This window comes from Acartia tonsa, chromosome 5, assembly GCF_053477335.1.
Source record: "Acartia tonsa isolate MP-2025a chromosome 5, ASM5347733v1, whole genome shotgun sequence".
Lineage (NCBI taxonomy): Eukaryota > Metazoa > Arthropoda > Copepoda > Calanoida > Acartiidae > Acartia > Acartia tonsa.
Genome location: NC_137264.1, coordinates 50,995,787 through 51,010,631, shown reverse-complemented (window position 1 = coordinate 51,010,631; position 14,845 = coordinate 50,995,787). Strand labels below are relative to the sequence as shown.

Here is a 14,845-nt window from a genome sequence, read left to right as displayed (position 1 = left end):
CACAACCTTATGTGTTTAGCGGTTACCGAGACCTTAAGCTTCAGACGGAGAGATATTAATCTACTTTGTATTATTGACTAGCGATTGGACCCTAGCTTCTAGGAGCTCTGTATTTGAAGGGTCAGGGAGGGGTTAGCACAATAGCTTAAAACCATTCTAAGCCTTAATTAGAAATCGCCGAAAACCCTTCAAAGGACTTATGTGAAGCTTATCTGAAATAGATAACCAAATCTGTCCAGTAGTTATTGAGATCTTAAGCTTAAGACAAAAAAGCCTTACTACTTTAAATATAAAGGTTCGGTTAGGTTAGATTTGACTGATTCATACATAATTTTAAACTAGAATATGGTAACAAAGCGAAATAATAATATTTAATTAAAGGTCAGAAGTATGAATTTTCATTTAATAATTGATATAAAATTAGCACACAAATTATAAGCTACAAAAAAGTATTGAATTATCAAAAGGCAAAATTCGTTGTATTTTTGTTACTAAAATGCAGGGACAGAAGGGACTAGCAATCACATTGGATTGTAAAGGGGGGTGGGGGTTTAATGCAACCATCTCGTAATCAATGATTAAATGACACTTAGAATTCGAATTTCGATCTGAAGTTTTGCATGAATAATCCTTGGTAGGTCTATTTTCCCTAAATCGAACAAAAAGTTGGAAAAGTAACGGCTAAATGCCGGCGACTCAGCCGTTTTTCCATTTTTAGGCTGTCTTAAGAGCATATTAGTCACGAAACCTATCTCCACATAATACTTTTTGTCTCTCAAAAACCTTATCAAACGATTCTAGCCGGTAGCTGTTGGTACTAGAAATTTAAAAATGGTTATTGCTATCATTTAACATGAATTAAACCAAAAATATGTTTTAAAAAATTGATTCCTACGTAATTAATGATGAATTTGCCCTGAAAATAGGCAAAAAGCGGCTAAACGGCTGAGCCGCCAGCCGTTGCTTTTCTAACTTTTTCATTGATTTAGGGAAAATAGACCTACCAAGGATTACTCATAAAAAATTTCAGATCGAAATTTGAATTCTAAGTGCCATTTAATCATTGATTACGAGATGGTTGCATTACCCCCCCCCCCTTATATGATGTTCACAAAATTTTATGAACACTTTCACTCATTCGTTGGCTTGAAAACTATGGTTATACTTATCAAATCTTGACAAGTTGCTATATTTCAGCATTGCCTTAACTGTTCCACTAAAAATAAGGAAAGGAATGGGTAATTTTGTAAATTATAATTGGCCTTTATAAAAAATTTATCGTCTATTATCAAATCCCTTTAGACCCCTGCTTAAATGCAACTTTTAGATTTCCCCGGCTGCAACGCATGTTCTATAGGTATAGCCTCCCTCCCTCTGTCTATACGACGTAAATATGTTTGACATGCAGATTGCTACAGGTTCAAACCTCATCCAAGTGTAAAGAAAGTTTTTAAAATATATAAACTTTTATTTCATTTTTGGGCATTCTGACCCAGCAATAAGCTATTTTTTTTTACTTCTGACAAAGCACATGATATATAATTGAGGTATGCCTTCACTTCCGCGCATTTACATCATCTGAATCGCAAATTATGATTGCAACAGCACCGCCCCTTTTATCATTTTGCTGTTGTGGATTACTTGAATTTGCATCAAACAATGTGATAAAATCAAGGAGGTAGGGGACATTTATTAAATTAAAAAAATTGCAACCAATCATTTTATTTTGTGTATTATCATTTGAGAGAAGTATATCAAATTATAGTCCATTATTGTCTTATCCCTTGAGATCCCTGATAAACATGCGGAGCTGAAGAAACACCCTGTATTTGAGCCTATACAAACTATTTACAAAGATTCTCACAGCACACAGAATGTTCTTGTTACATGATTTTATTTATCTTTAGCAGCGCAGCTACTCTATAACTAGCATATTTCTGTACGTCAGTAATTTTAGCAACTCAACAATTTGTTTATAATGTACATTATGCTCTGTATAGACCAGTATTCAATTACGTACAAACGTCTACAGAGGGTATGATTTAGCTTGATAGGGATAATTGCATGAAGTACATTTCAGGAAAATGATTTCAATTCAAGCATAAGTTACAATTATACCATCCGAAAACATACCTATATAATTTTGCATTACAATAAATAACAAACAATTAGACATCTATTAATTAGTCGTCATGCTGTTAGATAAGGCAGCTATATAATTTGCATATATCACAAGAATACTATAGAAAATTTAAAACCTTTTAAATATATGCCCTATAAATGTGGTTTAAGCCATTAAACAGGGAAAAAATATACAGTTCACTAAATTCAAGTTTAAATGCATCTCGTGCAACTACCCCTTTATCATTTAAACTTACATTGAACTAACATGTAATATTATATTGTTGCTGCGCTACTTACAGACATAGTTGTTCCTAATTAATTGCGACTATATAACACATTGATAATTTGTTTATTACTTTATATACAGTGATAATGATATTTGACTAAAACTTGACTGTTATGAATAATTGTAACTATCTAGGTCTTTGGAAGAAGGGTATTGGTAGATGTGTTTTCTTCACTAGGACGCGGAAAATCTGCTCCGTCTGAAATTAACAATATTAGACAACTAATTTCAAGTCAAAACATAAATTTTTAAGGGGGAAGGAAGGCCCACCACCAATCAAAACCATAAAACGTTTAATTTTTTCAATTTTCTTTTCTATCAATTAAACTTTAAAGAATAAAAGTTTCACGAAATGCATTTAAACTTAATTTAGTGAACCGCATTTTTTTTCTTGGTTAATTGGTTTAACTACATTTACATGGCATATGTTTGAAAGAATTTTAATTTTCTACCACGTAGTTTTTAAAATATCAAGACTTGGAAAACGTCTTTTTAAATTGCATATCACAAAAAGACGATTTTCAAGTCTTGATATTTTCATAACTACGTGGTAGAAAATTGAAATTCTTTCAAATATATGCCATATAAATATAGTTTAACCCATTAACTAGCAAAAAATAGCGGTTCACTAAATTAAGTTCAAATGCATTTCGTGAAACTACCCCTTTAAAAGAAATTCTAACCCCTACACAACTTATTCCTTTCTTTTTATAATATTGATAGAAATAAAATTAAGTCCTAGGTCACCAGTATAAAACCTACCTATAATAAAAGTAAAGAATAGTAAGTAGCGCAGCTGTAGTACAGAAAACCATGGCAGCATCCTCCACTCGCATGCGTCCTCGCAAAACCTAAACAATTTTATTTTCGTTTTGTGATGGATTCTTAATCAAATCTTGTATAACGTACCCTAACTTTAAGTAACAGTTACTGTTCCAGGTATAAACATGGTATATTACTTACCCTGGACCATCCTCCCTGTATCCTAACTAGAATCAGTGACTGTTCCAGGTAATCATGGTATATTACTTACCCTGGACCAACCTCCCTGTATCCTAACTAAATACAGTGACTGTTCCAGGTATAAACATGGTATATTACTTACCCTGGACCATCCTCCCTGTATCCTAACTGATACAGTGACTATTCCAGGTATAAACATGGTATATTACTTACCCTGGACCAACCTCCCTGTATCCTAACTGATACAGTGACTGTTCCAGGTAATCATGGTATATTACTTACCCTGGACCAACCTCCCTGTATCCTAACTAGAAACAGTGACTGTTCCAGGTATAAACATGGTATATTACTTACCCTGGACCAACCTCCCTGTATCCTAACTGATACAGTGACTGTTCCACGGATGAACGCTAATGTCCAGAGGGTTATTTTTCTACATAATGATGTCAATCCTTCCCTGAAATACAAAAAATAAAATAAAATTTGATTGCAAACAAAAATGATTAAATTAAGGACAGGGGTGTATATTCTACATGGGATCCCCGGCTAATGGGTGGGGGGGGGGGGGGGGGTATGGAAATAAAAAATTAGTGGTTGGAGGGAAAAAAAAATGTAAAAATTAAGAAAACTGAAAACATTTTTTCCATTTCCCCCCCCCCCCCTCCTTGGTAAAAAAAACTAAAAGAATGTGTGGTAGGAGGGATAAAATAAATAAAATATAGAGGTCTTTAAATATTTTTCCATTTTCCCCCCTACTTGGTGAGAAAAAACTAGGGGGGGAAAAAATAAAGAAATTTGTAGCCGGGAAAAAAAATAAATCTTGTGCAGAATATAATACACCCCTAATTAAGGAATAATCTTATGATTTCCATTTGATTTTATTGAAAAATTCTCTATAATAAGACACCTACCTAGTTAATTACTTTATTTTAGTTTAGATCATAACAGAAAAAAAATAATCCGCTAGAAATAAAATGTATTCGGATACTGTAAACAAATATGCTGACCTGCAAGCTCGAATGGTAAGGTCTGAACAAAAGAAAAACAAAACCAACAATCTCTCCTGTTCATAAAAAACTTTATTCATTTTAAGAACCCCATTTGTTGAAACTGTTTTAAGGATTGCTCTCACAAGAGTTTGTAATACGGGACTATTGAAAAAGAATTGATTAATCAGTCTACTACTTTATATCGCGGGGGAGGTAGGTTGTGCTAAAATTCCGTTAAGGTGTGAGTTTTAAGGCAAAAAACAGTAGTAGAACCATAATATTAACTAAATATGTGTATTTCTTATTAAAAAGAACCATAGACAACAAAAATTATATACAGCATGACCCTCAAAAAAGTATTTTTAAGCATCTGCAGCCCTTATTTCTCAATGAATTATTAAAAAATGCATATGTCCTTGTTCTCTATAGTATTCCACGTAAGTAGATATAAAAATATTTTTTTTACCTCCATTAACACCGGAGATTTTTAGAGCTAAAGTTTTGAAAAAGTGACTGAGAAAAAGAATTTTTTTTTGTTTCTCTTATTTTTTGGATGGTTATATTATGTTTTTCTGGCAATTGAATAATGAGACACAAAGAAAAACAAGTTAACTAAATATTTCTTTTTTATTCCACCAAAAAATATAAATTTTTAATGGCAAAAAATACTACTGAATGAATTGATTATTTGCAAATTTTAGGTTATTTATTAACCCTTATTTATAGAAGAGGATTAATTATGACAGTTGCTCCGCCTACTTTTCTGACATCTCAATTATTTAATAAGGGGTAAATTAAGCTTTTTAGACTAAAAAATCATTATGTTTTATTTTTATTTTCTTTATAACTTTTTTGTTATTAAAGTTAGGATTGTGAAACAAAAACAATTTTCCTGCTATATTCATAGAGATTTATTTGGTTTTTTAATCTTAAACAATTTTGCCTAATAAGTAAGTTTTTCAAAATATCATTAAACTAAAAAGACTCAAAAAATATGTGTAAAAAAATGCTTTTTACTCAAAAACTAAATTTTTTATTTCATTTTTGTATAAAGTTTCTGCTAGTAACAAAAATAAAAGGATTTCTAGCTTAATTTTGCTAAAAAAGTCGTATCATGTTAAAAGTTACTTTTTCCTCAGTCACTTTTTCAAAACTTTAGCACTAAAAATCTCCGGTGTTAATGGAGGTAAAAAAAATATTTTTATATCTACTTACGTGGAATACTATAGAGAACAAGGACATATGCATTTTTTAATAATTCATTGAGAAATAAGGGCTGCAGATGCTTAAAAATACTTTTTTGAGGGTCATGCTGTATATATAGTGAATATTATCGTTCTACTACTGTTTTTAAGCCTTAAAACTCACACCTTTATGGAGTTTCAGCACAACAACCTACCTCCTCCTTTTGCAAAAAGAATTTTTAAAAAACTGTTGGAAATCAGCTAGGAAATGACAAAAAATAGGAAACCACTGTTTTAGAGATCCTTAGGGGGGGCCAAACAAATAAAGATTTCCTGAGTAATGCCGCCATCATGAAATAGTTCTGAGAGGAGTGAGTTAAAATTTTCAGAATTCAGGGTGGATAGGTCAACAGCCTCGGCCCTTTCACGCACCTTAAAAGAGCCAATAAGTATTCAAAGGAAACAAGGATGGCAACATGCGATGCCAAACCTACAAACAGCAGGGTTGGCATAAAAAAAAACAAGTAAAAAACCCAAGTTGGGTTTTATTGGGTTTTTTGACTCAAAAAAAACCCCCAAAAACCCGGGTTTTTGCCAACCCTGACAAACAGTCATAAAAAGTATTAAGTAGTACAAACGCATTTAATATTTGGTATATATTATAATTTTAAAAGTCTATGACAAATTTCAATGAAAGAAATGCTTCACTTATAAGAATCTTCAAATAGTTTGAAATTAATAGGATATTTCAAACAAGCATAAATTAACGATAAGAGCTCTGTCCATTACTTAAAGATCTACCTTAAATGTATAAAAGCTTTGCTTTTGAAAATATAATCGACAAGGTATGTATTGGTTAAAATTTACACACCTCTTACCCCCAGAGATCTAAAGGGATATTACAATGACAGATAAATAGATATACACGAAATTACCTCTTTAGAATAAAATTAGTAGTTGAAACGTTTGAACACTCAAGTTAATGACTCAACCAATCAAAATTCACCAAAGTCCTCAGAGTTGTTAAGCCAACGAATAAGAAACATTATAATAAAACTTTTTGGACTAGTGTAATAAACAGCCAATAGTCCTTTTCTCTCTGGCCCTGTGACTATAAACTTCTAGAGTCAGAGTTAAGGGATGACTTATTTATCGCCCATTATCCTATCCTCTATCCCTGCCAACAGAGGCAGAAAAAAACACTTAAATCTTGGGTTCTCTAAGTATTATACTAGTTTATTTCTATTTCAATAAACAAGCTAATCAGATTAAAGTTTTAACATATAATCCTTTATTTTTTGGCGATTATAAAATCAAAGTTTTCTTTTTCTATTAAGAACTATCAACTAGATTAAAATCTTATAAAATTAGAATCAAGTTGCTAAGCAAAGTTATATTAGTTAATCAGGAACGTAAATCCGTTTCAAAATATCTTGCTCCTAGCCTTAGAAATGACTGAAAAACTACCATTTTTAGTTTTTTTGAGATAATTTGAAAGCAGGGTTGGCATTAAAAAAACCACTTGGTTTAAACCAAAAAAAACAAGCTTAAAAAAAAGAACCAAGGTGGGGATGTTTTTTTTAAAAAATATTTATACAAAGACCTTTCCAGTTATATCTTTTTAATGTAAATAATACAGTAAATAAGTGCCAAAAACCTAAATACCTGATAAAAAATTCGTTTAATAGTTTAAATCTTGTACTTTGGTGATTATATCTAATAGCATACAACAGTAAACACAGTGAAATAGAGACATACAGATATATAAAATATACAGATAATTAACTTTATACCTATTTAGAATACTACAATTTGGATATTATTAAAGAAACAAAACAAAAACGGTTTAATCCAAAAAAAATGGTTTAAACCAAAAAAAAACAAACTGGTTTGTTCTTTCACCAAGAGAGATAATATTCTTATGCAACTGCACTACTTGAATCTTTAAAAATTCGAGGGATTAGGATATCCCCTATTATACAAAACGGTAAATTTGGCTACCTGTTCTCTTCCCTCCGATCTGCTAAATCTTTCCGCTAAACTCGCCAAATCGTGTTCTAAAGGATCCTAAAAACAATATATTGGAAAAATCACGAAACCTTTCACTTGTTCTGTTATTTATATTTTATAGAATGATGACAGACCGACGAACCAAGTAAATTATATCTTGATGCTCATTGGTACAGGAAACCTTGAAATATAATTATCCGTCTTTATCTTTAATAGCAGCCGAGAAAATCATACTTCTTCTATAGCGTTACGGACTGATGGACGGAAGAACACTATCAGACAAAGTAAAAGTTTAATTTCTAAAAACTACCCTGTATGTATAATAATGTTGTACAAATTAGGCTGAATTTCAAATGTGTATTTTTTTATTATTTTCATAAAAAAATAGGTAGGTATGTATATAAATTGTACGTACCTAATCAAATTAAATACACCTTATTAAATGATCAGTCAAAAAAGACTTACTGAAGAAAATAAAGAATCTCCTCTAGGCGGTGAAAGATTATTTTGGTGCAATTGGTCCCTTAAGAAATTTCTGTACAGTCGTTCTCCCTGAAATTAATAAATATTCAACAATATTTCAAAACCTTAACAAAAAGTTGATATTAAAGTATAACAAAATTACTAAATATTAATTTCTCGCATCGTATTATAAACAGCTTTCCGCGGATATAGAAAGTACAATTATAAAATTAAAACCAGTTTTTTTTAGCACCGGGGTGCCGAAGGCAAGGGCTTAAAAAACTGGTTTTAATGTTAATGTACATTTTTATATTTGTAGAAAGCTGGATATAATACGATGCTAGACATGGTTTTTTCGTATGGATGAGAACCGGTTCCTATCCACCGGATTCGAATGAACATGAGAAATAATATTATATTAACCCAATCATCTTAAGTAAATAGAATTCCAAATACCAGGTGAATGGGCTAGTTAAAATTGAAACCAATAAGACTACTTTAACATGTTATCCATTACGAACAGACGGAAGTACAGACCCGCCCTAAATGTATAAAAGCTTAGGTTTTGATAAAAAATATTTACCAGAAAGTTAATTTTAAATCAAATTAATCATTAACTAAAAGAAAACATAAAAGTTAAATCAACAAATTTAGCACTAATAAAAGATTTCTATTAATATTAATTTTACACATCTTCTATAATACAAAGTAGAACGATGTCTGTCTGTCCGTCCGTCCTTCTCTTAGAATCTCGGTAACCACTGAACCGATCAGATTCTACTCTTCAGGGCATATACCTACTGGTCCTGTGGTGGTTTTAGGCTATTTTTTGGGGGGTGGGTCAACCCAAACCCCCCCAAAAACAAAAAATCCCCCCCCTCCGTTTTTTTTATTTTTTTTAGAAGATTCACTTGGTCCTTTTTTGTATTTCGCCAAAAAAATAGTTTCTATCACCTCATGGGGCAAAACCCCTAGAGGCTAGGGGCGAAGCCGCTAGTAGTTTAATATAGAGAGAAGGATGTTACCTTTTCTATAGTAAATACACGATATAAACAATAAGGGGACCTTTACATTGTTTTTTTTTATTTCTTCAGAAAATCAAAAGCATTTTTGATGAAAAAAAGTCGTTTAAAGCGAAATATAACGAGTAAGACCGAATCCTTAGATAGCGACCCAATAACAATATTAATTAATACATTAATTTAAAATAGGCATCTAACAAACATAACTAGAGATCTAAAGGGCGAATTGTTGTAAATCCTCAATGATGATACACAAAATTCACATTTCTGTAGATTAGGTACAATTATTGGTTGAAACGTTTGGACACGCAACTTAATGAATTAACCAACCAAATTTTATTAAAAGTCCCCAAAGTAGTTAAGCCAACAATTAAGAAAACGTTATTTGAAACTTTGGGGACAAGTGTAATAAACAGCCCCTTTCTTCCTGCTAACAAACAGACAGGGGTGTATATTCTGCACTAGATTTATTTTTTTTCCCCTGCTACAAAATTTTTTTATTTTTCTTCACCCCCTAGTTTTTTCTCACCAAATAGGGGGGAAATGGAAAAATATTTAAAGAACTCTATATTTTATTTATTTTATCCCTTCTACCACACATTTTTAAAAGTTTTTTTTTCACCAAGGAGGGGTGGGAAATGGAAAAAATGTTTTTAGTTTTCTTAATTTTTACATTTTTTCCCCCTCCAACCACTTATTTTTTATTTCCCCCCGCCCCCCTGAGCAGGGGATCCCATGTAGAATATACACTAAGAGATATAAGTTTTCCGGAATTTTAATGTAGGGAGTAGATTTGAAATCTGCATCAAATTTTAAGGATTTTTTATAAAATTCGTTTTTTGTAAAAATTCTTTATCTAAAAGCGAAAATACATTTTAAGTTAATTAATTTTGACCAATAGGATAGGTGGATTTTAAGCTACCTGCGCTCTAATTGGTTAATGATGTACGACATCCAATCAGAGCGCAGATTTTTTAAATCCACCAATCACAGATGCCAAAATTAATTAACTTAATTTGTATTTCCGCTTTTAGATAAAGAATTATACAAAAAACGAATTTTAAAAAAATCCTTAAAATTTGATGCAGATTTCAAATCTACTCCCTACATTACAATTCCGGAAAACTTATATCTCTTAATATACACCCCTGCAAACAGAAAAGAAAAGGCAAACGAAACAGCTAGCTTGGGCCAGACATAGGTCTACGACAAAAAGACAAAATAGCAAGGATGTCCAAAAATCTTGCTATGGAAAAAAAATTTTATGAACTATTCTTTAAAAATGAGAACTATATCAATCATTTTACAAAATATTTCAATTAATAGGCATGGAACCAACCAATATACATATATATTTAATTTTTGAAATTGCCTAAAAAATAATTTCTAAACCAAACCTGTTCAAAGTCATTATAATCTCTGTGGAAATCCTGTTCTGTAATTGGTCGTCGCCTTCTCTGAAAAATAAAATAATAGCAATATAGAATAGTTATTTCTCGCATCGTATTATAAACAGCTTTCCGCGGATATAGAATGTACAATTATAAGATTAAAACTAGTTTTTTTAGCCCCGAGGTGCCACATGTGCGAAAGTGAATACACATCCAAATAAGGCACCGGCTAAAAAAACTGATTTTAATCTTATGATTGTACATTTTTATATTTGTAGAAAGCTGGATATAATACGATGCTAGATATAGTTTTTTCGTATGGATGAGAACCAGTTCCTATCCACCGGATTCGAATGAATACGAGAAAACGTCTTAAAACATCTGCATGGTATTTTTCATAATTGCATTAGATTTAAAACCTTATATGATAAAACAAACTAACAAAATAAGATTTTTGTTTACATTTGGTGTCATAAAAAAAAAGCTACAAGGGGGAGGGGGGGAAGTTCTGACACATTTGCGTAAACAGTGAGTATAGGCTTCATCTTTGGACTGAGAAGATAGGTTGTTAGGGATAAAATCATTCTTATATGATGAATTTCCCCCAGATTTAAGATTTTTTGGATAGGCCTCCAGGTTCCGGAGCTCCAGGCCTCCAGGTGGACTCTATACAGGTAAAAATTAAAAATAAGATTTTTTTTTTGAAGAGTTAGAGATTAACTTATAAAACAAAATATGCTTCTTTTTGATTGTTATTCACATATTTGAAGAAAAAACATACATATTTTGTCTCATATGCTGACATAATGATATCACTCTATAAATTTTTTTTTTTTCATTTCTACCTGTACAGAGACCACCTGGAGGCCTGGAGCTCCGGAACCTGGAGGCCTATCCAAAAAATCTTAAATCTGGGGGAAATTTATCATATAAGATTTTATCCCTAATAACCAATCCTCTCAGTCCAAAGATAAAGCCTATACTCACTGTTTACACAAATGTGTCAGAACTTCCCCCCCCCCCTTACTTAAAATCAATTAAAACCAAAATCTAAACAATAATGTGGTTGAATTGTTCCTACTCTGTGTTCCAATTGATCAAATTAAGGAATTAGGATCTAAACTTTGTATACTTAATAAACTAGGATTGTTTTCTTTTTTTCTTACAAATTAATTAGGCCTAACCAAGGGTAAAAGTGGTCTATAACACTTACTTTTTCTAAGAATTCAAGTTTAGGTATAAACAACTAGTAATTACCTTTCCCTGTAAGTAAAATTACCTGTGTAGGAGGGGTGTACTGTTCGCTACCACCAGAATCTGAATATCTTGTGTCTTCAGGACTTGTATCTCTGAAACAATTTCATTCTTGTTAGTATCTTAATATAAATTGAAGTAAAAGAATAGAGGGGCCAAGAGCTAAATGTAACTCACCCTTGAGGGCCATGACCCGGTCCGATTTGGTATTGGGTCTTTGAAATTATCTACAAGTTGAGTCCCTACAAAATGACAAAAAACAAAGGGTCTCTGCCACATGGGGCAGATAGTTGTCTGGATTATACATCTATACTTAAATATTTGTTTTCTTGACAACCTTTAGAGCTTCTATGTCAGGGGTGTATATTCTGCAAAATTGACCCTACTAAAGGATTGGAGGGGAAATTATGAAATATGTAAAAATTAGGAGAAATGAAAATATTTTTCCATTTTTCTCCTCTCCTTGGTGTATAAGAATATGTGGGAGGGGGATAAATAAATAAAATAAAGATTTTTAAAAATATTTTTCCCCTTGATAGCTGGAAAAAAGTAAGAGGGGAAAAAATAAACATTTTGCAGCAGGGGAAAAAATGAATCTTGTGCAGAATATACTGTGATGCACCCCTGTACTATTAGTAATAGTTGGCAGGCAATGGGATATTTGAAATTGTTGTAAAGGAATGATATTAGTATTAGCTCAACGCATCGTTTCATTTGATGAATACCCAGGGAGAAAGGAGATATTGTACTACCTTTAGGTTTATAATCACATTTTCATATTCGTTGACATTCTAACTTTTGGTTATAATTTCTAGTTGATTGGTTAATTCAAAAACTGATAAATTTCATCTAATATTGAACTTAATTGTAAGAAAAAGTAAATAAAATCTGATTTATCTTTAATGGGGAAGAAGAGGACATTGGTCTTATCCCTTTAGATCCCTGAGATGGAAGTTCACCTTCTTTCTCTGCTGCAATCTCTTTCCAGGGTGGGTCCACCTGTCACCCTGATGTCCTGGCCCCCGGCGTGGCGCCGTGTGTCACCCCCGCCATCCACATTCCTCGCCCCGACATCTCGCGCCATTTTTTTCAAACTAATCTGAAATTGGTCAACATTTATGGTGGTAACTCAAGCACATTTTTTGAAAAACTTACCAAAAAAACGTTTTATTTAATCTGGTGATTTTAATTTATTTAAAGTTATGTTTCAATTTAAATTACAAGTTATATAAAACTAAAGAAAAAGATTCAGTTAACATTTATTCAATCTAAGACTAACTTTTTATATTTGGAACTAAATACAATATTAGGTAATTATAATATTCATAGTAAATACTGATAAATACATTAGTGGTAGTTTTTAAGTAGTTGAATCCTACACCGTTGAAACTAAAGTTTAACTAATAATGATTCTATTTTTATATCATACTTTTGTGATTTAGAAAATGATAAGAAAAAGCTTAACATACATATATATAATACACGATATTCTTATCTTGTTACGAAAAGTTCAAAGTACATTATTCAATTTTAGAAGATTTTTTTTGTAAAAAAAAATTACGACATTTTTACATTTTACATCATTAATCAAACCGGAGAAATATTTGAACATTTTTGGTATTTACAAAGTTTGTCGTAATCATGATCAGTGATTCACTTTTTTTAGTATTTGGTCAGGGGTGTATATTCTGCACAAGATTTATTTTTTTTCCCCTGCTACAAAATTTTTTATTTTTCTTCCCCCCCTAGTTTTTTCTCACCAAGTAGGGGGAAAATGGAAAAATATTTAAAGAACTCCATATTTTATTTATTTTATCCCTCCTACCACACATTTTTTAGTTTTTTTTTTAACCAAGGAGGGGGGCGAAATGGAAAAAATGTTTTCAGTTTTCTTAATTTTTACATTTTTTTCCCTCCAACCACTTATTTTTTATTCCCCCCCCCCCCCCCTGAGCCGGGGATCCCATGCAGAATCAACTCTTGATAAAATTGTAAAACAGCAAAAAAAAGCACTGAGAATAATTACCAACTCAAAATATAATGCACATACTACAATTTTATTTAAAAATTTAGAAATTCTTCCTGTAACTCAACAAATTGTCTATTCTAAATTACAATTTATGTTTGATTACGTTAATCATAGGCTTCTATGTTCTTTTGATAACTTATGGATTAAAAATAGCACAAGAACAACAAGAGTTCTTAGAAATAATCAACAGTACAATGTTCCATTTGTTAGACTTGAGACATTTAAAAAATTCCCTTACTCTGATCTACCAAAGTTATGGAATGAAATCATTATTCCTAATACTAATCCTAATCCTGAAAATGATAATAATAATGACGAGGTTATGTATACTTTTAGCACAGTTATGTCAAGAAAACAGTTTTGTATGAAACTTAAAGATTTTTTGTTGGAAAAACTTAATTTTATTTGTAATAGAGAAAACTGTTCTGAGTGCATAAACAGATCTTAAAAATTGATTTCATAAAAAACCTAGTGATTTTTTTAAGGAAGGAGGGGGGGGGGGGGGAGTTGTCTTTTTGTCAGGGAGGGGAGTGTTGTTTTTTTTTTTTTGGTGGGGAGGGGAGGGTTGAATACAGGGCAAAGATCAAAGTGGCATTCTTTAAAAAGATATTATTTTGAATTGAGAAATTTCTGTTTTTGAAAAATAATAAAATAATAGAATGACAAAGTCTTGAAGCATTGCTTTTTTTTCCTTTTTATGTGTTTTTTTCTTTCTCCTTTCTTTTTAAATAAAAACTTTACTTATTAATCTTCAATGAAATTTTAAAACTTAAAATATGGTATTAAAATTATGATCTATCTTATAATTTTTCCTTTTATACTCTCTTTGCTTTCATAATTGATTTATTTTGTTTTATTTTTCTCTAAAATCCTTAATCTATTTTTTTCATCCTTCTTATTATTTACTGATTTCTCTAACATAATATAAATGTTTATTTGTGTTTTTCTTTTTTTACCATCCTCCTCACCCCTGTGTGCACTTCCCCCCTTTCAATGCTAGTTTTTTTTGGGTGTGTAGGGGGGGGGGGGGGGTCATTTTTTCTAGGGGCGATTTCTCTTTAGAGGGTGGTGGTACATTCTCCCAAAATAGATATAAACTTTACTTTCCCAGGACTTATTTAATACTACACA

General features: G+C 31.5%; 1 protein-coding gene across 9 annotated transcripts in view; it reads right to left on the bottom strand.

Moving 5' to 3' along the window:
- Nucleotides 1-1,782: 1,782 nt before the first annotated feature.
- The window catches only part of LOC145319771 (uncharacterized), a 14,711-nt gene continuing 1,648 nt past the window's right edge, over nt 1,783-14,845 (bottom strand). Inside the window, exons 1-12 of one of the 9 annotated variants that reach the window (XM_080162118.1) lie at nt 12,645-13,503; nt 11,711-11,780; nt 10,438-10,497; nt 8,022-8,108; nt 7,548-7,613; nt 5,883-5,978; nt 4,381-4,439; nt 3,739-3,830; nt 3,374-3,384; nt 3,173-3,261; nt 2,379-2,609; nt 1,783-1,926 (exon numbers count right to left, since the gene is read on the bottom strand). In XM_080162118.1, coding sequence (XP_080018244.1) covers nt 2,585-2,609; nt 3,173-3,261; nt 3,374-3,384; nt 3,739-3,830; nt 4,381-4,439; nt 5,883-5,978; nt 7,548-7,613; nt 8,022-8,108; nt 10,438-10,497; nt 11,711-11,780; nt 12,645-12,769 — 780 coding nt within the window. In that variant the 5' untranslated portion in view covers nt 12,770-13,503 and the 3' untranslated portion in view covers nt 1,783-1,926; nt 2,379-2,584. Of the gene's footprint in view, nt 1,938-2,378; nt 2,610-3,172; nt 3,262-3,373; nt 3,385-3,515; nt 3,527-3,727; nt 3,831-4,380; nt 4,440-5,882; nt 5,979-7,547; nt 7,614-8,021; nt 8,109-10,437; nt 10,498-11,710; nt 11,781-12,644; nt 13,504-14,845 lie in introns of those variants that run through there. The other 8 variants (XM_080162116.1, XM_080162110.1, XM_080162111.1 and 5 more) reach the window with 8 other exon arrangements.